Source organism: Amphiura filiformis, unplaced genomic scaffold (genome assembly GCF_039555335.1).
Source record: "Amphiura filiformis unplaced genomic scaffold, Afil_fr2py scaffold_596, whole genome shotgun sequence".
NCBI lineage: Eukaryota > Metazoa > Echinodermata > Ophiuroidea > Amphilepidida > Amphiuridae > Amphiura > Amphiura filiformis.
The window spans coordinates 54,532-77,877 of NW_027306060.1; the positions used below are offsets into that span (position 1 = coordinate 54,532).

Consider the following 23,346-nt stretch of genomic DNA (forward strand, 5'->3'; position numbering starts at 1 on the left):
AGTTACTTTCTGAGAAAAATGCAAAATTAGTCACAAAATTTATCAGGGGGTGTAGTACCACCTTAAGTAGTCAGTAATTGTTTTAGTTGTACAAATTCAATATTCAAAGCTGTCAATACATCATACCCTCACTAGATTTGAAAAAGTAACCGATAGTTTTGACATGCTGACATGTGAATTTTCACATAGGCACTATTGCACACTCCCGCATCCGCCTGCTCCACATCCGCCTGCTCCTCCACCCCTGGCATTTTTCATTTCAACTAATGTGATTTTTTTACTGAATAATGTATAATTATATGCTTCAGTAGATTGAAAGAGCATAAAATTAGGCTTAAAATGAGGTATGAACCACTGCTGTAGGATATGGGGTTATGGAAAGCCGGTCAAATTTGTATCACAATTTTCCGAAAAGTGTAATCCCTCCACCCTTTTTGCATACCCAACTTATGACATGCGACCCTATAGGTGACCCCGGTCATCCGGGTACTTATTTTACATGACGCTACAGTGCCTACACTTACACTTTTCAGCCCACAATAGACCGTGGAGCAGTGCGACTTGTTGAAGACTTGTAGCAGAGGCTGATTCAGTATGTTTACATTTTGTTTGACCTCGAATCAAGCTAATTTCTGGGCCGATTTCGGTAAAAGGTTAAATACTTGGCGAAAATTGCATTTTATGTGAAGCTGAACACATGAACATGTAGAGGAGAGTCTTTATTTTTGTTGTTGGCTGGAGGCCCCATGTCGAGAAGTTATAGAAATGGTAGTATTTTGGCCGATTTGAAAAGGGACAAACCTCAGAAAACTACAAATTTGACTTCTGAATCGGATTTGTTGTCAACGGCTTGTGACGTCATTCCGGGGTCACCTATAGGCCTACCCAGCAAATTTCACAAAATCAGGGTTTTTTTTGTAAAACGTTTAACAAGTGGTTATTAGTTCATTTTAATTAATAACATTTAGGCCTAAGTATTCATGTGTAAATGTCAGGTCATGTTACCATTAATATAGGCATGTACATGTAAAGCTGAATTTATACTCGATCGCTAAGCGATTGCGATTAAAACGCTTTTGAAAAGCGATGTGCAATCGCCGAATTTTGCGATGTATCGCTCGTCGCTTTTGCATTTATACTTATCATGACGATAGCGATTGCAGACAATAATTAAAGTATTCAAAATGCCACAAAATACATTTTTCAAACATCAGTTGCTGTCAATAATTATTGTTTTGAATTAATTCATCACCAAAAGTTAATAATCGAGAAAGATAAATTAATTAGCAAAATAATAAATCCTGTTGGTTGGTTGTATATGATTGGTTGACGCATTCACGTGTCAAGCGATATCGCTCGGAATTTGAGATTTCTTCAACTTCAATCGATTAAGGGATCTAAAATGAGCGTTTATTGCGTTTCGACAGTATTTTTTGTAGGACATGAGAGCACCTCAGACCTATCGAATTGCATTCTGAATACAAAGTATGTCTTTCTGATTTCAAATAATTTTCATTTTTGAAAATCACAATATAATACAAATTTTATGACAAATTATAAAAATTTGATATTTTTCAAATTTTGATATATAACAGTCCTCGAAGTAAATTATATAAATCTAATGATATATTCTTAAAGTGTATGTAGCAGGGAGGAAAAGCCGACGGTCAATTGAAAATTTTGACCTTTCATATTGAAGATATGGATTTTTTCCAAAAAAGACCTATTTTTTTTTGGTGTTTTGGAAAAAAATCCATATCTTCAATACGAAAGGTCAAAATTTTCAATTGATCGTCGGCTTTTCATCCCACCTACATACACTTTAAGTATAAATCATCAGATTTATAAAGTTTACTTCAAGTACTGTTAAATATCAAAAATATCAATTTTAATGATTTGCCATAAAATGTGTATTAAATTGCGAATTTCAAAAATCAAAATTATTTGATATCAGAATGACATTCTTCGTATTCAGAATGCAATTCGATATGTCTGATGTGCTCTGATGTCCCAAAATAAATACTGTCCAAACGTTCATACCCCAGCCCTTAATCAGCTCGACGCTCTGGAAATGTAAGTAAACACTGAGCATGCGTGAGAATTGCTTTCCTGCAAAAGCGATCGAGTATAAATTCAGCTTAAAGGTTAAGAAAATGTTTCTAAAACATTTCATTTGAAATGCACTACATTTTAAGGCCAAGTAAAATAAAAAAACATGTTTCACGTCCGGATTTTTGAAAAAAAGGAGGAGGAGGGGGCTTTTTATTTTTTATCGCAAAATCGGTGTAAATACCCATACCGTAATTAAAGCTGTTTTAGCGTACACAATAATGCCTGGAAAAAGCAGGAGGCCTCTTTTTATTTGTTGTTTTGAGAGGTAAAGGCCCCTCTAATTATCACAAAACCATCCAAAAGTGTTTCTTGTATACATATAAAGGCTATAGAAAGCATCTCTACTTCCTAGACATATTTTTTGAAAAGTTATAACTGAATTTCAAAAAATAAAAATATAATTGAAGAAACCTCAAAAAAGGAAGCGGGAGGGGATGTGAAACATGTTTATTTTTTTTATTTGGCCTAAAACAACAACATTAAAAAAAACATTATTGTATATTATTTTGGCAACATAAGTTTTGCAGCAAGTGCTCAATGTTTTTGATCGTCATTAAAACGTGTTTAAAGTTTATAACCAACATTTAAATGTGTAAAACATTTTGTGTTAACTGGGTAGACCTACATGTACTACGTGCACTGCATAGACTATGGCTCCGATAAATTTATTTTTTTAATTGCCCAGTATTGTAATATTGTAATATAGCTAAAATTGCCTAAAAACATTACAGGGGCAGCCCTCGAATTAAGGATCTGAAGGGGCACAGCAACTTTTTTAGGGCAAGTTGATAATTGCCTTGGATTTTCACTGAAAAGGCAAGGCAGCACGGCAATTTGTAATATTTCAAAAGGGCATCACGGCAACTGTTGAACATTTGAGAAGGGCACCAAGGCAATTTTTCAAAAGCGAATAGATGAATTGCTGTCAGCTGAATTCTACACCAAAGTAAAATTCGACTCTCAACTTTACACTAAAACTAACCTGATTGCTCAAAAAACCTGCTTAAATAATACAAATCAGTCAAAAATCAACAGTTTAATTTACTTAAATTTTGCGATCTCTAGTTCTGAGCTGCAAAACTGACTTGAAACAGCGGTGAAACAGCTGTAACTTTGGTAATAATATTGATCAAATTCGCAGGGATAAATATTGATCAAATTCGTCGGGATAAAAACTATTTCGTGCAAAACATATCTAGAGATGGGCTCACATGTACAAGATAAGACGATACCGGAAGGGTATCCCCATCGGTTTGCAATGGGAAGTCAATGTTTGCTAATCGAGAGATCAATTGATTTGCCCAGCACTCTGATTTTGTTCACCACACGAGGAAGCTTACATGTAGTTAATATTAAACAGCATTTCTGATTGGTCGATAGTAAGCTGAAGGTTTTTCTCCGACCAATCGAGAAAATGAAGTCAGATTTCTAGCAACCAGATAATGAGATAATGTATAAAAGCCGATGTGATTGGCTGAATATGTAAGCTTACGTAGCATGTAATGAATATTAATTCACAACAAACTATTGATTGATAGCTGGGTTACGATGCTCAAAATAGCGATCGTGTTCAAGATTTTCGATTTTAATTTTCCACAATTTTTCGGGGTTTTAACCAGTAGGCCTACTTGTTAATGATTTTATAATGTAGGGGCAGGGCTGGCTGGCTAGGGCACCCACGGCAACTTCATTTAAGGGCACGGCAAGTGACTGCCGTCTGTAAAGGACATATTTTGAGGGCATTACGGCAATGGGGGTGGGCACCCACGGCAATATGCCGTCGGTGCCGTGGGTTAATTCGAGGGGTACCCGGTACCGCCGTGGCGTGGTCTAAATATATACTGTACAGCCGACACTAGTAGTGATTTTATGATGCTGTGTTGACGGTTTTGTGCGACTCGTGCCTGGTTCGACAATATTATAAACAATGTTTAACATGTAGATTATACATGTATTGTACCATCAGTTATGTCGTTTAACACTTCCTACGACAAAGTGATTCAGAAGTGAATCACTTGGGTCACTTGTTTGCATGGACAAGTTGGACAACGGAGTAACCGTATAGTCTCTTCGCAGACAGTTTGGTGTCTGTGTGGCAGGAGCAGAACCAAACTAGCTGGTGAGGAGACTATACCAATCGGCATTAGCATGTAGATAAATAAATACGAGTGTGTGGCGAGAGAAACTGTGCTAAAAACGTAACTTGAAAATAGCTACAAAAACACATGTATTTTGTTGGAATGCAGAACGGTTTTTGACATCGATTGTACACCCAAACTTCTGTGTTATACAAGCAACAATTTGGAGTGTGTTATATCCAAGTGAGTACAAGTGCAACTCAAAAGTGACATAACTGTGGTAACCCATTCAGTCCCAAATACAGATTAATGTCAGCAAGTAAATTTTGTATTGGGACTGATTATTCGGTCTACTAGGCGCAGTGGATGTAGATGTTCTTGTTGGCTTTTTATGTCCATGAATTGTACCGGGACCAGCATTGAGATATTTGTTGATGACAGCGTCTGCCATTTCTTGAGTAGGCCTATATTGTTTTACAGATGGTGTGTTGATGCTTACCAACATATGGTTCCGTAGGCACTCTTGCGACATGTGGCATCTTTGAGAAGTTTTGACTCAGTTCAGGGCACTAAACCCACGCTCGACACAAGCCGTGCTGACACTAATTGTCATCATGATTTTGATGAGTGCACAAATGTTAGCTAAGTTAGGGGCTCAGGCGAATAATCTCTTTGTAAACTGTAAGAACATCTGCACCTGTTTGCGCTTTCCATGTGCTTAGTCTACTTGTCAGTGACACCCACTCATTCTTTATGCCACTAATTTCAGATTCTGATAGACATGTCTCAAAATGTGTCACAAGTGTATTGATGTCTTCCTTTCCATAGGCGGCCAACTCCTCCCAGCCGTTTGGAGGGCCATTCTCGAAAGTCAAAAGCCGAGAAGCAGCTAACTAAGCGGGGGGTTCTTGAAAGCAGCGCTGAATCTCTCGTCAATGTATTCCACTGTTGAGTCAATGATACTACTCTTGAAGTTGGTAATGTCGGGTGATTCTGCGGCTTCATCTTGATCATTCATATCAGCAATGTCATGCGCTTCACTTCGTGTTCTGGATGCAGTAGTTGGTTTTCTCAATTGTACATGTCCACTCCCATGCTTGAACTTGCGAGTAACTGGATCATAATTTTTAACAAATGTAGTTTCTTTAGACCCAGACTCCAGTTTCAATTGCGTTAGTTTAAGTGCCGCATCAGCACACTTATGAACAACATCCATCACTAGAAGGTCGTCAGCTTGCAAACGCTTTGAAAGTGTGCTAACGATTTCCATAAAATCCAATAAGAAGTACATACTTCTGATAAATTTAGGATCTTTCAGTTTATGGAGTAGGCCTGTTGCAGTTGCCGATAGATGCTGTTTTGAAGCTGCAATGTCCAATTGTTACCAGGGGTATTGCTAGAACTAAACACTCCAGTGTCCGAAGGGACCCCCGAACTTGTAGAAAATTGAAAAGTAGGGGGTCCGGAGTAGAGTTTGGCGAGTCCGAGTTGCACAAATGCAGCATAAATAGTATGTCTGCAATAGCGCTAGATTGAAAAACTGGGGGTCTGCAGGGACCCCTGAACTTGCAGAAAATTTAAAACCAACGGGTCCGAACTCTATTTTGGTGGGTCCGGGACCCCAAAAAACAACCTAGCGCTACCCCTGATTGTTACGCGTAAATTACGTTCTACTGCATCCAGAGCTTTAAAATGACTGGCTAACCAACGGACTTGTTTAACTCGCTGTCAGTACGGTGCATGTTCCTCAAGTACTTCAGAGAGTTTGTGAAGCCCTTTCCGTTGTTTAGAGCTTTGATGGTATATCTTATAATATATGCCACGCATGGTGGACTCGATTGTATCCAAAACATCTTGCCCCTTCGCCATATCTAACACTGCTAATTCCAAATTGTGGGCTACGCAGTGTACTTTCACTATGCGATCTCCCAAACGATCTGTTAACTTTTTGGCCACGCCTTTTTCCTTGCCCATGTTAACAGCAGCCCCATCAAAGTTACAAGCAATTAGCTTTAATTCTTCTTGAATTTCCTCGCTAACTCCAATTGATTGAAGTCCAGAATCAATTCCTTTTAAAACTCCACTAGCCAGTGGCGTAGCTAGGGTTGGTAGCGCCCGGGGCAAGAAACCGAAGTGGCGCCCTTACCTCCCCCCACACACCCGAGAATATTTTAGACCCCCCCATCCCAATTCTTGAAACAATTGCTTGGAGAAGCATAAAATTTTGGACAAATAAGGCCTACCACAAATTAATTTTGGTTACTAGAAGGTGAATATCGGTCTTAAAATGTTCTTCCAATTGATTTTGTGCTGAAATGCGCGCAAAGCGCGCAAAAATTTTGACTTTCATCGCTTGGAGGGGCGCAGAATCGATACTGACTTGGTCAATTTGGCGCCCCCCTAAGAGTGGCGCCCGGGGCACGTTGCCCCTTTCTGCCCCCCGGTAGTTACGCCACTGCCACTAGCATCACCGGATTTTACATCCACAATGTCCACCATGCGAGTTTTCACAGTCTCATCCGTGCAAACATATCTAAGGTAAACATTTTCTTGTTCAATGACTCCGGCGTCGGTTGTACCATCGGCCATAACACATAAAAATTGTGTATCTTTACTTCTTCCGATATTTCAGATCTTGCTGCAGCCGCAATAGAATCCACAAATTGTCTACATGCAACTTTTGTCATTCCGAAAATTGTCACCCATATCGACACCATTCTTCTCCTGAAAATCACACAACTCATGAAATTTATTCATAGCAATATCTTGTTTTGCGCCCGGGGGCACTCAAATTATTTTGGGTAGGGGTGTGCCACCGCCAGTTTCGAACTTGAGGTCTAAGGAACTGATCGGCCAGCCAAAAAGGAGGGTCTAGAGAACTGATCGGCCGGTCAAAAAGGGGGGTCTTGGGAACTGATTGACCGGCCAAAGGGGGTCTTGGGAACTGATCGCCGCCAAAATCTGAAAAATCTCGAAACTAAACCCGCAGGCCAAACCAGGGTTCAATTTTGTTGCGTTTTTGCCACAGATTTTTGAAGGAATCAATTTCACTTTGAATTGTGCATTAAATTATTAATCAGGAAAACCATTAATGCAAAATAGGTCTGGTTTGGCCTATTACGATGGAAACCTCAACAACTTAAACAAAGCAAAACAGCATTCAAATCAAAATTACTAGACCCTGTAGACCTACAATCTATGCTATTAGCCTACTGATAGTTATAGCAGCAGCTAGCAACATTACATAAAAGACCACAATAAAAACAAACCCACAAGAATTATTTTTTTCAGTGCCGAAAAGAAAAACATTTAGACTACATTGAACTGCCATGCTTATACATGAGATGATTGAGTGAAGTGTGCAGAATTTGACAGCCATTCCACTCCCAATTTCACTAGACCAGTAGATCGTAAATTACCTTTTAATTCATTGTTTATGGAGAGCTGCAAGGATGTGTACATAATTATTTAAGGTACTTTTCCTCATATTTGGCAATTTTATTCCCAAAAGAGATCTCAAAATCATTTATTTCTAGCTAAATGTTCACCAGCTGGATGGAGGCGTCGCGGTCGGCAGGCACTCGGCATTGCTGCAATGTTTATAAACAGTCAACCAGTGTTGCCACTACTAAAAGAGCCCAAAATCCCGCCCAAAGTTCACCTCATTCCTAATACAATGTGTTTCAATGGGGAAGAAATTAATGGAAAATTCCCTTTGAAGTTTTTGGGCTCGCAAAAGTAGGTTTTGGGTCTGCTTTTGGGCTTGAAATAGTAGGACAGAAAACACGCCTCTCAAGATGCCGATGAGAGCGGAAATCGATGATCTGAGGGTCTATGGAACGGCTAGAAAAATTTTGGGGCTTCAGAGCGGGCAAACAATGAATTCAGAGGGTCTAAGGAACGCCAGCGGCTCTGAAAAAGGGGGGTCGCCGCCGCGGCACATATACCGTATAGCTGGGAAATGTGAGTGCCCCCCCCCCCGGGGTTTTGCGGTGCCAAAAATATGTGATCATATGACTCAAATGTCACAGATACATTGTCTATGGGTACATATCTGAGCCCACAAGCAAGTTTGAGCTAATCAAACCATTAATGGAGGAATGGGCGGCATCCGCAGTTAGGTTCGAGTGAGACCCCCCCCTCTTTCTGTTTAGGGGCTGTGCAATAATTATGAGCCGGGGAGGAAGAAATTTTGGCGAGCCAAAGGGGGGGCAAGCAATTTTTGACAAGCCGAGGGGGGGGCAAGTGATTTTTGACACATATTCTTGGGGTGCCTTTTAAATAAAACGCTCTAAAAAGGCTTGAAAAAAAAAAGAAAACCGTACGGAAACGCTTAAATATGCAAGTTTTTCTGCTCACTGCGCTAGCAACATGTATATAGACCATTTAAGGTTTGCATATTGGGATCCAAAAAATTTGGCATGTGCAAGGGGGGGCATGGGCTCTTATTGGAAGGAATACGGTAGTACATCCATTATACACATGTACCGGTACATAATAACATATCCTTTTTAATAAGAAAGTGAGAAAGAATCACATTGTCCATGTGAAGCTTTTGCATCAAACAAATGCAGCTTCAAGCTGTAGGTTTGCTTTCAGTTTGTGAAAACCCACTGTATGCATGGGGTGGTGAAAACAGTGGCATAACTACAGGGGGCATCAATTCTGCGCCCCCTTCAAGCGATGAATGTCAAAATTTTGCATACTTTGCACACATTTCAACACAAATATCCATTTACATCAATAAGACCGAAATTCAACTTCATTATAAATCAAAATTAATTTATAGTGGTATTTGTGAAAATTTTTTCAAGAATTTAAGGGGGTGAGGGGGCACCATTATTATATTCTTTTCCCCAGGCGCCACAACCCTACATGTAGCTACGCCACTTAGTGAAAAATAAATGAACATACAGATAACATTCCAGCAATTCATATCAGTAGTTTCTTTACATTGTGTGTTCTTTTACTGATAACAGCAGTCACTACATTGTAGTCTAGACTTATCTCAAGTACATTGTATACTTTGGTTTAATTTCAGTGACCAATATATTGGCTATCTGTTGCATGTGAGAATTGATCCCATCAACATTTTGTCTGCATGTGTGATGACCGCTATGATCATGTGAAGGCTTTATGACTGGAGCTACTGTCAGCTGTTCAGATAGGAAGCTATTGCATATTTGTATCACATATTATGTCTTATGGAAGTTATGGTGACATCTTAATGTAATGTTAATTTACCGGGTACTTCAAGGTTGACTGAGTCACTGACAAGATAGGTAAGTACTCTTTAGCAATAACATAGCCATATTTTATTATTATGACAGTGATAAACATTTCCATTCTCATGTGAGGAAGCTGTTTGCATTAAGGAGCATTATTCACGTGTACCTGTATGATAAGTGTTTTTGAAAAAGCGGTATTGTATTTTCACAGTTGAGTTGTGTTGCAAGCGTGCCTACATGTACAAGCCACCTTTGTATTCCTGTGTGTACGCTTTTAACTTTATACGTGAGTGATTGATACTGCGACCAGCGAAGTTCTCACCTAGGTCAAAAATATTTTTATGGGCGACTGGGCTTCCAAATTGGTGATTCTAAAATTAACTGTGAAAAGCAGCAAAAATTAAACCTCATAAATTTCTCAGTACATTTGTAACACGATTGGGTCCATGGAGGCCAAAGAAGGCATTTTTGAAAATTGAGTATTACGATAGGTGACATCAGGCCGCGACAAATTTTATTTTTTAGCTTGCCCGATCGGGCAGGCAATAGTCAAAAATTGGTTGCCCGAAATTGCCCGAAAATTACCCATATTCCCTGGCAACAATTGTCAGCAAAGTCGCATCATGCAGTGCATGTAACTCGTAGTCGTAAGTACGTCGAATTTGGCAGTTTCATTCTTGCGGAAAGCCGATACTTTCTCGGTTAAGTTGATACATAAATGAGTATTCATGAAACCACTATAAAATAAACATTTCATATGCATTCAATACTGTTTGTTTCTTGTGGAAAAATGTGCATTTTATGTGAAATTTTGTCAGTAAAGTCACGGCGATTTACGTATTTTGCCAACCACTAACACGTCTCAATCTCGATGTACATGCAAATACATGGTCATTGACGTCATAAAAACTCATTATATATGCACGAAACAGTTTCTATAATTGGCTAAACTATAGTTTACAACCAATACATCACAAACGTCATTTCATTAGCATATCTGGTATGGATATGAGTGCTACATGTAGCATCGGAAAAATTTGAGGGCCGTTTCAAGAAGTTTTCTACTTGGTTTCGACTGTTTTTTACTTCTGTGAACACGCCAGGTTTGACAGAAATACTCCTTTTGCATCATCATCAAGCTTTAATTGGTTTTATTTTAGTCTTGCCCGATCGGGCACAGCTCTTCAGAGTTTTAGTTGCCCAACAAAAAATTTGATTGCCCCGGGCTATCGGACAGGCGATTTGTCGCGGCCTGGGTGACATGGTGTCTATTTTCTTATGTATTTTATTGTTTTTTACTCCATATATTTTGCCTTTATCTCAGTTTTGAAATTTGCCGCCTTTAGCCTCTATGGACCAGATCGTGTCACATTTGTACTCTAAATATATGTAGAGGAATGGTGATTTCTTCTCAGTGGCGGCGCTACAGGGGCATTTGCCCTCCCCCCCCATATTTTTCTTATCCCCAGTTTGTCTCCCCCAGTTTTGAGACAAAACCCTAAATTACGTAAATTTCCGCGTTTTGCAGCAATTTTGCCTCCCCAGAAATTCACTTTGCCCCCCCCATGCCCCCTCAGAAAAAATTCCTGGTGCTGCCACTATTTCTTCTCACACCAAGTCAAGTTGGCTTGTGACATACATGCATGTGCTTGCTTAAATTTGAAATTTGATTATAACAAAATTAAAACAAAATAAACATGCTTTGTAAACTATATGTGACGTGTCATGTCAAAAGGAGACACTTTTGGGCAGGTTATCAATTTGGAGGTTTTTACATATCTTAAATTTAGAGATATTTTGCTCTACAATGCCGTTTTCCCCAATGAAATCGGGCATTCCTAAGCGAAGATATTGAGTTCATAAGTTATGACATTATAAAATTGGAAATTGAAATATCGGCCTTTAAAAATATTATTGACAATGTTGAGAATAGGAATTACCTTGAAATATGTCTCAAAAAATACAAGATGCCAGTTATATTCCGGTCTGAAACTATCAGAGAATATTTTTAACAATAATAACATCACAAATTTGCAACAAACCCAAATTGTGAAAAAATCACCCCTGAGCAGATCTTTGGCTATTTCTCCATTTACGATCCTGCCCAAAAGTGTCTCCTTTTGACATGACACGTCACATATTTGACCTGCTCTTTGGTCTTATCTATTGTTTTTATCAACAGTTTATTGAACCTAGGACTTCTGCACAGATTGTACTCGAACTGATAGAGAGCTGTGTGCCAAACACCTGCGTACTTCAATTCTGACTGATTATCTCAGGATTTTGTGTTTTGCGCTTATTGATTCATCATCAGGTATGTATAGACAGGCAATCAGGTGTTTTATGTCACTTAATTGGTGACATATCATTGGGAGATTGCCATAAAATAATTGTACCATAATTGGTCATGATGTGTACATGTATGACTATTCCTACATGGTGCTCCACAATCCCTAAATTATATTATGACCCTTTTGAGACTGAGCCAGGCACAGTATTACTTTGTACATGTATGTGTGATGCACATGCACTCATTTGCAGGGGAAATACTAGTCTGGTCCTAACCGGCCTGTGCTCCGTGGTCAACCATTTGTCGACAACCTCTAAATACATGTGCACCTTTTTCTGATTGGCCTAAACTTCAACCCATAATCAGGTTGATGCGTATGCATATGTGCCTGAACAGTCATGGATACTGAGAATTTGAATTGGGTATGTAGTACATTTTTGTGTACAGGTAAAGGATTTGTTTTGTTTCTTTTTGATCAAAAATCATCATTATTATGAACATATTTTCTGTTCAAGTTTGAAACTAAAATGATTGTCTGGGCTTTGTTTGTTACAATTTCCACTTCCTGGTTCTTAATATCATCCAATTTTAAGTGTAGTCACATTGGAAAACTCTTTTAACTACACAGAAATCCATTATCCACTGCTATACCAAAGTAGCAGTTTACAAGCCAAGTTTAGTTCCCATATCCTATTTAGGGGGAACCTTGGTTTCCAAAATACTATATCCTGTATCTTCTTGAGATACTGCATTTTAATCAAATTGATGTTTTCATGCTCGTTAATCAATTTCCAGATTATTTAGGAAACTAATCTGTATGTTGTGCACATGTATTGTAGTCTTGTTCAGACGCACAGTCATAGAATTATCGAGGTTCAGCGTGCTCTAGAATTGCGAGTGTGTGTCCACACAACTCAATTGCAGTCTGGAATCCTTGAGTTTTCCATGCATAATGATGTCAGCTCTGGAATTCCACCCGGAAGCTTACTATGACCATAGTGGAGCACCGAATTGATCCGTATTAAATATAATTAATGTAAGGTTGTAGGTTATGCTCAGCACTCGAGAAGCACAAAATGTATATATCGTTCCAGGCATGAGAGTTTTCAGGCTTTTCCCTGAATTCAGGCGGTTTTGTTGTCCAAATTTACACATTTTTATTCATTTTCAGCCTGTTTTGGGCTTTATAAGGCTGAATTCACACGCTTTTTCAGGCAGTTTTCAAAAAAGCCGTTCTCATGCCTGATCGTTCACATGGAAGTAGCACTCGAGGACCACTCAAGCATCACTCTGGGGAAATAGATAAATCCCCTAAAATTTGGGGGGATAAATTTGGGGGCAAAGTTAGAGATTGAAATCCTTGAGACGGTTCACATGGCTGATTTTCTTGAGAACTGCATTGCTAAGCCCTCCATGTGGACGTACATAATCTCTGCATGTTTCATTGTTCCTGTAAATTAAGCACTGGTAAAATGCACATAATTTGCATGATTTGTCCATAATATTCCCAAAATGTGCGCATCCCCCCAAAAAAAGTTCAAACTTGCAGTTTTTAAATTTTTAAAATATTTTTTCTCCTTTTTTTTTCACAGGACACTATGGATATCAGCTTTGACCATTACCAGTGGTTCTTTGGATCCATGCTTTTTTGCCTAATATTTTATTATTTTATTAGTCCGATACTCAGTCAAATACTAGTGGATGGATACATGGCTATTACGGAGGAAAAAAAGATTATGTGGCATACAATGTAAGTGTTGGTTTGGGTTGTCATGCAACTTTGGGTGATAGACCCTTAAGTTGTATACAGTTTAGGGATGAAATCAAAACTCGACAGACGGCCATCGGGCGGTTCCGTCCGGTTTCCATTGTTTAGAACAAAAGCAACCGGGTGGAACCACCCTGAACCGGCGGTTGACCGCCGGTTGAGTTTTGATTTTGTCCCTTAATAAATGTGTATAACTTATTGGTAGTTATTTTGGTTATTTTGAAGTGGGCTTGACAAAGAATTCAAATTACACAGTTACAGGTCTTATGGTTCTTGAGTTACGATGCAAAGAGGGTTGAACAAAACATCTTCATATAATGACACATCTCAAGAACCACAATACACTGTACATTAAGCAATTTTTGAAAGTACATGTTTTGCATTCTGTACCCATTCAAATCTTCAAGATGTAACTTTTCATTTGGAGTTGAACGACCATGACTACTCTGACATGCCTTAATGGAAATGTTGTAAATATTGACAGTTATTCACTCATTTAAATCCGTCTTTGATTAAAAACAAGAGGTACCGCATTCTTTCCAACAAAGTCATTTTGGGTGGGCATTTATTTTTTACCTGGTTTACCTAATTTTTCGTGAGGGGCGTTTATTAGAGATGAATTTAAGTACGTTATAAAAGGGTTCTGAGACGTTCTAGTAGCTTTTCTGATGTAGAAAATGTATTGCAAATTTACACAGGATGTGTAGTCCTCCAGCTATTTCACTGTATCAACATCTATCTGTCACTTCAACATTAATGGTACCCTTTAGCAAATTGAATATACCCTGGGTGGGCGCTTATTGCGGCATGGGCGCTTATTGGAATGAATACGGTATTTCCATTTAAATTCAGTCCAAAAACACATGATGTTTAACTGTAAAATGTTCAAGCATTTGTTTGGCATTATTATTACCAACCCTCCAAATTTTTGTCTTGGAAGGGCAACCAAACAATTTGTTTGGCATTATAGAAGCGCACACCATATTTTTGATGCAAGTCTTGGGTCACTTGCCAAAAAAGTTTCGAACTGCTGCTATATGGGTCAGAGTTGTTGAAATGTAAACAATTAGTCATTTAATTTAAAATGTAGCTGATTACACTACAGGATTCCTAGCGACAGTGTACCTCTATGGTACTTTGTAGCTACTGCACTGCTTTTCCCAATCTAGCTTTGACCAAGTTTCTAGTTGTGTAGTTTAAAGAAATGCACAGCATATTTTTGTTGCAAGTCTTTGGTCACTTGCCAAAAAAGATTTGAACTGCTGTCATATGGGTCGGAGTTGTTAAAAGATAAACAATTAGTCATTGCGAGGTAGGAATTAATTCTTTGTGTTTGGATCAAAAGTTTAAATCAAAAATCATAATTAGTCATTTAATTAATGTAGCTGACTGTATGTTGATGACTATTTTCTCTTCTGCAGGACCATATCCAATGTACATGTAGCAGTGGTTTGCACACTATCTATCTATGTGTTATTAACCGATGAAGCCATATCTAAAGATGTAGCTTGGTAAGTAAACACACATCATCACTGATTAAAAAAATAAATTTTGGTGATTTAACGTGCGCTTCACCTAAGCATGACCTAAGTATCAGCACACTTCAACAATTATTCCGCTGCCATTAGAATATTTGTGACCTGCTACCACGAAATCAGCGTTTAAAGTCGCAAGGTGTTAGTCACTCAAAACGCCCTGGCTACTGCGTTGGTGTTCACTCACCTGTTAAAGCCAAGTATGTCCTTTGTGAATTGGGGTACAATGGGCCATTCACGAAGGATAATACTACTGGCTTGTACAGGTGGCGGACTGGCGGTAAACAAAGAACATCAACTTAGTCAGACCAAATATCTCGAAACTACCAACTCAACAAAATGAGCATAAAGTCGCAGTGACTTTACGCTGATTTTGTGGTAGCAGGTCACATTTCAGAATCAGTTTCGCTTCACCAAGTCCGCAACTGATGCGCAGGTACTCTCAGTAACTTAGATTGTGATTACCACCAGCTGCTCCCCATTTTACACCTGGGTGGAGTGAAGCAATTGGGAATTAAGCTGTCTTGCTCAAGGGCGCAAAACACTGGCCGTGGTGGGGCTCGAACCCACAACCTTTCGATTATGAAGCTCAAGCCCTATAATTTGGTTCACCTCAAGTTTGGTAGTGACGTCGATGCTTCTTCGCGGTTGCGCTACAAGCGTGCCAACAAAACGCTCATGTACGCGTGCGTGCACACTTAGAGCGTTTAACTTTATGTGCGCGATTTGATACTGCGGCACGGGAAATACACAAATACGTCGCTACCAAACTTGAGATGAACCAAATTATATACATTAGGCCACCATGCTTTCGTGATTATTATTATATACTGCGTACAAAAAGTGTCAATTTACAAAATCAATATCTATAGACACTAAACCTAAGTTACCAAATAAAATAATCAATTAGATGGGTAATTTTATTTGGTGTTTATTTGATACCTCACTCGGCACAATGTGACTTTATTCCGCCAGGTGACACCAATTTGAATGGAAAAGGAGAGCATTTCAAAAGTGACAAATATGGGATATTTCCCCCTTCAGGACGATTGCTATGATGCTATCGGCTTTCGTAACCGCTCATTGCAGCGTGGAAAATCAACACTCGCTCGCTGTACTCATAATTAGCATATTTTGAGAGAAAAGTCTATGAAAACTTTGTCACCCCTTGATAAATTTGTGGCTATTTTTACATTTTTCTCAACAAATAATTGTTAAATTGGTATATTGATGGATTCCAAACCAAACTTGAGTATCCCCCACCCCCCAATTCCAGTTAATTGATAACTTTCTCATAACATATTCTGGATGGTATAAACCTTTGCATGACATACTTCTATATGCCTCAATTGTTTATGATAATCCGGTATTGGTAGTTCACAACATTTATACCCAAATGCGGTGATATCCATATTCTGATTTCCCAAATCAATGTGCATGGGACTATATGGTGTAATTTTTCCTCTTTAACACGTCTTATGAATATTTATGTTTCTTCTCCATTTGTTCTTCTAGGGGTAGATCTTTCATTTCTCAGCTCCCACTTGCTATCACTCTGGGATACATAGTTGCAGGTAAGCTGGGCTGCTTTGTCTGTAAACCATGTTTGGGCTAAGTTTGAAGGCCTCTTTATATTCTGGTCATTTTATGGACCAGTAATTGATCCTGTCTTGGGGCTATGACCTAAAGCCAATAAATTTCATACATTTTAGTTTAGTTATACTTTGAATAATTCCCAGATCAAGATCAGTGATGCCAATGCCGCGCCTTAGGCACACAATAGGGCTATTTGGCAATCATTTGCCACTAGTCAAAAACCGTGCCGCTACTTGCCTAAAATTGTGCTAATTTGCAAAAGTCAGATCGTGGCAGTAGTTTGATATATTTTCCTTTCAATTTAGCCGATTTGTTGAGGTTTAATTTGAGGAGTGTCTGAAGCTCTGAATTTCAATTACAAAGGGTTTTGTGACCATTGAACGATCGGTCAGTAACTTCCCATTAACCACTGGAAGTTTTTAAGTCAAGTGCTCTTCCGCCCAATTGGGTGGTCTGAGTTCTAAATTTGGGTCACTCCGCCTAAATATCCAGTATTGGCACTTTTTTTGGAAGCTTAAAAATTGGGCTACTTGAGACTTCTTTACCACAGCCTGGCAAGCCAATGTGCCACGCCTTGGTGCTAAAATGTTTTGGCAACACTGGTCAGGATGTGTATTTTACATTTAAAAACAAATTATGCTTAAGAAGGGACCATTAAAACCATTCAAAACCTTCAAACTTAGAGCAAACAGGGCTTTAGTGTGTGGGGGTGTGTGTGTATGTTGGTAAACACCTTCAAACAATGGTGGATGATGTTTACCAGAGTACACTTCATAAAAGGGGCGCTTTGTTAAGTTTGTTGGCACGTTTAGAGTACAACCACAAAAAACACTGATGTTACTGCCAAACTTGAGGTGAACCAAACTATAGATAGTCCAAGTTTATGATGCAGGGTGCCATGAAAGAAGTAACTGTTGTACTTTTCAAGATCCAAACAGCATGTGCAAGATGATCAGATGATTTTGTTGCATCAAGATCAATGACTGCTCCTCATATTACACTGTGCACAGCAATTGGTCTTGAAACAGTTACGACCTTGAGGCCCAGCTCTGGTCAATGCACTTTGAAAGTCCTGGAATTTCAAAACACCTAGAAAGGTCTGGAAATTTACAAATGGTCCTTGAAAGTCCTTGAAAACTGTAGGTACTCTAGTATTTTATTTTGGATAAGTTTTAGATCAATGTACTTCATGGTGAGCACAAAATTAATTGTGACTTCTCTCTAGTTCGAAGGGTGGCTATTCCGAAGGTTCTCTAGTCCGAAGGGTCGCTAGTCTGAAAATCAAATTAAGTTCGCTAATCCAAAGGTTCTCTGGTCCGAATATAGAATAAGGGTTAGAGTTAGGCTTGGGGTTAGCGAGCCTAATTCTATATTTGGAGTAGAGAACCTTTATTTATTGTTTGGCCTAGCAAACCCTCTGACTAGAGAACCCGATATTCGGACTAGCAGACCCTTTTCAGAATTCGGACTAGCGAATGGTAATCATGTTCACCCTAGCTACAACCCTGATGAGCCTAAGAATAATGGCATTACCCAGGTCAATACATTGCATACACATCTGCATGTTACCTAATGTTTTAAGTTTCTGTATTTGTGACAAATTAATTTGATTACAAAATTAAATTAATTTTATAAAAGGGGTTGTGAGATATTGAAGCAATGAAAATGTACTTTTCTCTTTTTTTGCAGATTCCATTGTGATGTTACATAAATTTAAATTCAAGGACGCGCGGTCATTTCTAGCTCATCATTTCTGCACAGCTGTACCATACTGGTTCAATATTGTAAGTATTTCTCAACATCTGCAACATTTGGTAGTATCATCTCCTCATCTTCCCCCCCCTCTTCCTTAGCTAGCCTTCCTATTATCCATCATTTCTGCACAGCACTACCATACTGGTTCAATATTGTTAGTATACTGGTTCAATATTGTTAGTATTTCTCATCATCTGCAATGGTAGTAGCATCTCCTTTTCTTGCCACCTCTTCCTTAGCTTAGCCTTCCGAATCCATCATTTCTGCACAGCACTACCATACTGGTGTAATATTGTAAGTATTGCTTATCATATGCAACATTTGGTAGTGTCATCTCCTCGTCTTCCCCTCCCCCTCCTCAACTAGCCTTCCTAATCCATCATTTCTGCACAGCAATACCTTACTGGTGTAATATTGTAAGTATTTCTTATCATCTGCAACATTTGGTAGTATCATCTCCTCAGCTTCCCCTCCCTCTTCCTTAGCTATTTCATTTCATTTCATTTTATTTAGGATTCAAACCAAGGATAAAAAACACAGAAAAGAATACATTTAAAAGCACACTTATTTCCACTGTGGTCCTTGATGAGCCTAAGACTTAAAGGTACAAAATATTTGGATTGCACTTTACATATGATATTACACACATCAAGGTGGTACCACACCCCTGACAAATCCTGTGACCAGTTTAGCACTCCTCCCAAGAAACAACCACACACCGCAACAAAAAGCCATACACACTACAAGGGCAAGGAGCCCAATCACCCCACGAAAACCCAGCGACTCAAGACCAGCGGCCCATTTCATATGTCAAGAAAAAGAGGTACATTCTAGTGGTACCTCCTTCCTAAAACAAAACAAATGCACCGCCCTCCCGAGCCACCGAAAATTCCAGCGCAGCAACCGGACTCCCGCCCCCACAACACACACGACTCCTCCCACCCATGCACGACTATCCCCCGAGAAAACTACAAAAATAGTCACACACCCATCAAAGGGTGTAGTACCACCCTAAATTTAAACTGTTCAGCAAGCATAAGACATAAAATATTACAAATACTGTTATCATTACCTACAAATTTTGAAAACAAAAAATAAAATAATATTAAAAACACACAATATATTAATGTTGAAAAAACATGCATCAGGTCCAGCCTTAGTTAAATAGATAAATTGCACGTTCATTTTTTGAAATTTCCTTAAAAAAGTGATGTTTGACCTCTTTCCTGAAAATGTCTTGACATAGCTGGGATTGCACAGAATTTGGAAGCGAGTTCCACACATTTATTGCATTATAAACAAAGGTTTTTTGCCCATGGGTGCCCATACGAGGCTTGAATAAAGCATATGTTCCCGACCTGGCTAGCCTGCCTAAATCTTCATTTCTGCACTGCACTACCATACTGGTTCAATATTGTAAGTAACTTGCACAATGTTGAAGGAGTGTAACCTGATCTGCAGTCTCTCATTCCCATATTTCTTCATCAAAACAGAGATTTTGGTATAAAAAAAGGCTCATTTTTCTCATTACCCCAGTACAATTTACCACCCGAAAGAAGTTTCACAAAAATGTGAATTGTGGTTACCACACCAAAAGTGTATGTACTAAAGTTAATTTTTTACAATTTTTGTGGTCTGTGCTGTGCGCTGAGCATATCACAAGTGTAAACGCAGCTAAGCAATAAACAATCACCCTGATTGGCTGATCAACGGTCTTGACAACAAGACTGTTGACCTGTTGGTCATCGGCATGTAAAAGGAGAGGAGACCACGCCACTTGATCAAATGGGCCATTGTTATACATGTTTTATATCAAAATACTGCTAGAGCAATGCAAGTCAAAATTTGAAAACATTGTTTTAATTGTAGGCCTCAATCTAAGATTGCAAACAGACCATGAAAAACCGAACCACGCTTCTTTAATGACAATAAGATACAACATACATTTGTGATTTTGGGACTGTAATATAAAACAGTTGTCTGAAGTATTTGTTTCTCCAATTTCTGTTTCCTTTCCAGACCTTTGGTCCATTGACATATTTTGCTGTATTCAGGTTACTTGCTGAATTGTCCACACCATTTGTAAATCAAAGGTAAGAGTCTAAACTAAGAAGTCGAGATGATTCCCAATGTCATATGCCTCCATTTTTGAAAATGTACTGCCATTGGTCTATTGTGAAGAAAAAAATGGGTACCAGTCAAAGCATGGTGGTCAATCAGCAAAAATTCCTAGACAAACTCCATCAGTCGTCTACACTGCTCATGTACGTGTGTTATGCTTTGTAGGGACGACTGAATAACCTACGGTTTATAATGTGTCGGACGCAAGAAAATGTTCTCTGGCGTCGTAATTGTGCGCCATAGCACGACTCTCTAGCGGCGCCCATGTACTGCGCTGGTGTGACAAATCACGGGCTGAAATTTGAAAAACAACAAACTTGGTCAAAACAAGGTCAATTTGGACACAACTGTGCAGTCTCTATGCAACAAGAATCCTGTTGCAAAGTCTGTCACTTTTTTCCGCATACCGCATTTCCTTGAATAGCCGCCCCCCAAGGGCGTTACATTTTCCAAAAGGGGGCATTTATTAGAGGTAATTTTTAGAACGATAACTCCCGTTAAAATCATTAGGAAAGCTTAAAACTCATGCTGAAGCTATGAACTCAGGAACGATGACATCCAGTTCACTTCCAGGCTTACAACCAGATTTTCGCCAATTACCGACGCCATTAGCGACAATGTGTGCACCTTGGTAAGCTTACTACACAAGATACCATGGAAATATCAGCATTTTTTAAACATCTTGGTTGAAAAAAGTGGTAGGGTCGTTTAATTGAAGGGGACGACTATTCAAGGAAATACGGTAGGGACGGTTTATAGAAATCTGGTGTTCATCAGTATGCTTAAATCGCAACGATATGATGTACTTTTTGTATTCTTCTGAATTCGCACAATTACATTTTTCTTTGCATCTTCCTACAGGTATTTCTTAGACGTACTAGGCAAGAAATCAACATTAGGCTACGTTATAAATGGCGTCCTACTAACCATCGTTTTCTTTGTGACGCGAATAGCTGTCATACCTCCATACTACCGCGAAGTATACTATGTACTGGCCAACAGATCCACGCTTCAGTTAAACTGGTTGTATCTTCTTGTGTGGGTCGGGGGCAGCGTCGTGTTAGACGTACTCAACGTATGGTGGTTCAGGAAAATTCTCAGAGGGGCTATAAAGACGATACAATTGCACAAACCGGTCAAAGAGGAAAATGGCGATACGGTGAGAAATCGGGTGAAAGGAGAATGAGGAACCCATTGGAAAATCTGTGGTTATGTGGGGTTGGTGCAATTTGTGATCCCACGTCCTGACATATCGACTCTACCCACCCGACTTATTTCGGGTGGGTCACAAACTGCACTGACCCGAATATATATGTGAGGTATGGTATATTATTGCCAGTATTTATATAAATTTTACAAAATTGGATATATTTTAGCAAGTGTATTTGATCGTGAGTGATGTTTAACCCCATGGGCACTATGCTACTGCCTCTCTTACAGTGCCTATAATTGGTCAATTACATGGTATAATCATCCAAGTAACCAATCAAAGTAAAGCTTTTTGGATCTCTTAATACTTATAAGCTTAATCCCCTTCAGCTCAACTGACTTTTCTTACCATATCTCTGATTGGCTCAATGCATGATATGGACCTCTTTGTGACCAATCAAAATAGTTCTTAGAGCCCGATAATTTGGCGGGTAGTGCCCATGGGTTTAATGCTAAACATCACCAGCCAGTTGATGTGTACTTTCTTCTAAACTCCATAAAAAGAATACTTACTTTGCACAATTTTCTTGGAATGTGTGAAATTTTGAAACAAGTCTGGGTTTGCTGTTGACTGTAACTTACACTTTGATCTGTGGATACACAGTTTTTACCGTGAAAAAATTGCCATGGTTTTTTAGATATATGTATCATGGGTTTCTGTTGCAGTTTTAAGACCAAAAGTAAATGAATCTGTGAGTGAATTATAACCTTAATGCACTTTTCTTAATTTTATGTACTAGTTGTCACAAAATGGCTGATATCATATATATATGAATTATCAGTCTAGGATAGGATTATTTAGAGGTTAATAACTGCACATCGGTTATTTGGAGGGCATTGTGAAAAATCTAAATATTTTGCCTTTGGAACCGAGGAATATCGCGAGGGGTGTTAGCCCTGACCAAGGGGGTGACACTAAATTCACGGTTGTTCTATTAGCAACGCAAAACCTATGAAAAATTCCGCTGGTTTACTAGCTAGAAAGTGAGGCCAGTTATCGATCCGTTATGAATAATTCATGTTCGACCCTTGGATCATGTTAATTGATATTGGCAAATAACAACGTTGTTAGTTTTGCGAACTTTGCCTGTTCAATGAGAGTATAGCGCCCCTAATACATCTGGGCACAAACCAGGCGAAAACGATCCAGTTTAATGAAATGGTGGGCGGATATTCCCATCAGGCACCAGTGATATGTTTTTTTCAAAGAAAGTCTACTAATTTGATATGAAATGACATTTTGCAATAGCAAAGTCAAAATTAGGACTTGAGGTCAATAATATGAAGGAAATACGTGACAGAGGCAAGGTGTGAAACACAAGTAGTATTTGAAGTTAAAATAACCTTTGATACCCGACCTGACCTTCCATAGCTTTCCATGGCGCCTTATTCGTTTTTATGTATTTCTATATGCTCTCAAGTAAAATAAAATACCAAACTGCACTAAGCAGACAGAATGTTACTTGGCTCCCAGCATGAATTATTGATTTTATACGGAGGTAAAGAAATACACAGTTGCCTGCAAGCCGTGCACCATACTCCAAATACTTCGGTAAATTTGAATAATGGTCACATGTTAACATATAATGTGTTCGGGAAATCACGTGGCAACATTTTAAGATTTCAGACTTGTTTACTAGTTAAATTGTCATTT

General features: G+C 38.9%; 1 protein-coding gene across 1 annotated transcript; it reads left to right on the forward strand.

Annotated features, from left to right (window-relative positions):
• The first annotated feature begins 9,401 nt into the window (after window positions 1-9,401).
• Window positions 9,402-21,841, forward strand: LOC140145723 (TLC domain-containing protein 4-like). The gene is made up of 8 exons (XM_072167405.1): window positions 9,402-9,472; window positions 11,601-11,732; window positions 13,301-13,458; window positions 14,898-14,987; window positions 16,527-16,585; window positions 18,297-18,391; window positions 20,382-20,455; window positions 21,345-21,841. The coding sequence occupies exons 3-8, from the start codon at window positions 13,307-13,309 to the stop codon at window positions 21,667-21,669; spliced, it is 795 nt and encodes a 264-aa protein (XP_072023506.1). The 5' UTR covers window positions 9,402-9,472; window positions 11,601-11,732; window positions 13,301-13,306; the 3' UTR covers window positions 21,670-21,841.
• Window positions 21,842-23,346: the final 1,505 nt, after the last annotated feature.

Bases quoted from the DNA above. Each gene is read 5' to 3' on its own strand.
- LOC140145723 (XM_072167405.1), top strand. From the start codon at position 13,307: ATGGATATCAGCTTTGACCATTACCAGTGGTTCTTTGGATCCATGCTT. The intron at 13,459-14,897 runs GTAAGTGTTGGT...TCTCTTCTGCAG, and splicing joins AAGATTATGTGGCATACAAT to GACCATATCCAATGTACATG. The intron at 18,392-20,381 runs GTAAGTATTTCT...TTTCCTTTCCAG, and splicing joins TACCATACTGGTTCAATATT to ACCTTTGGTCCATTGACATA.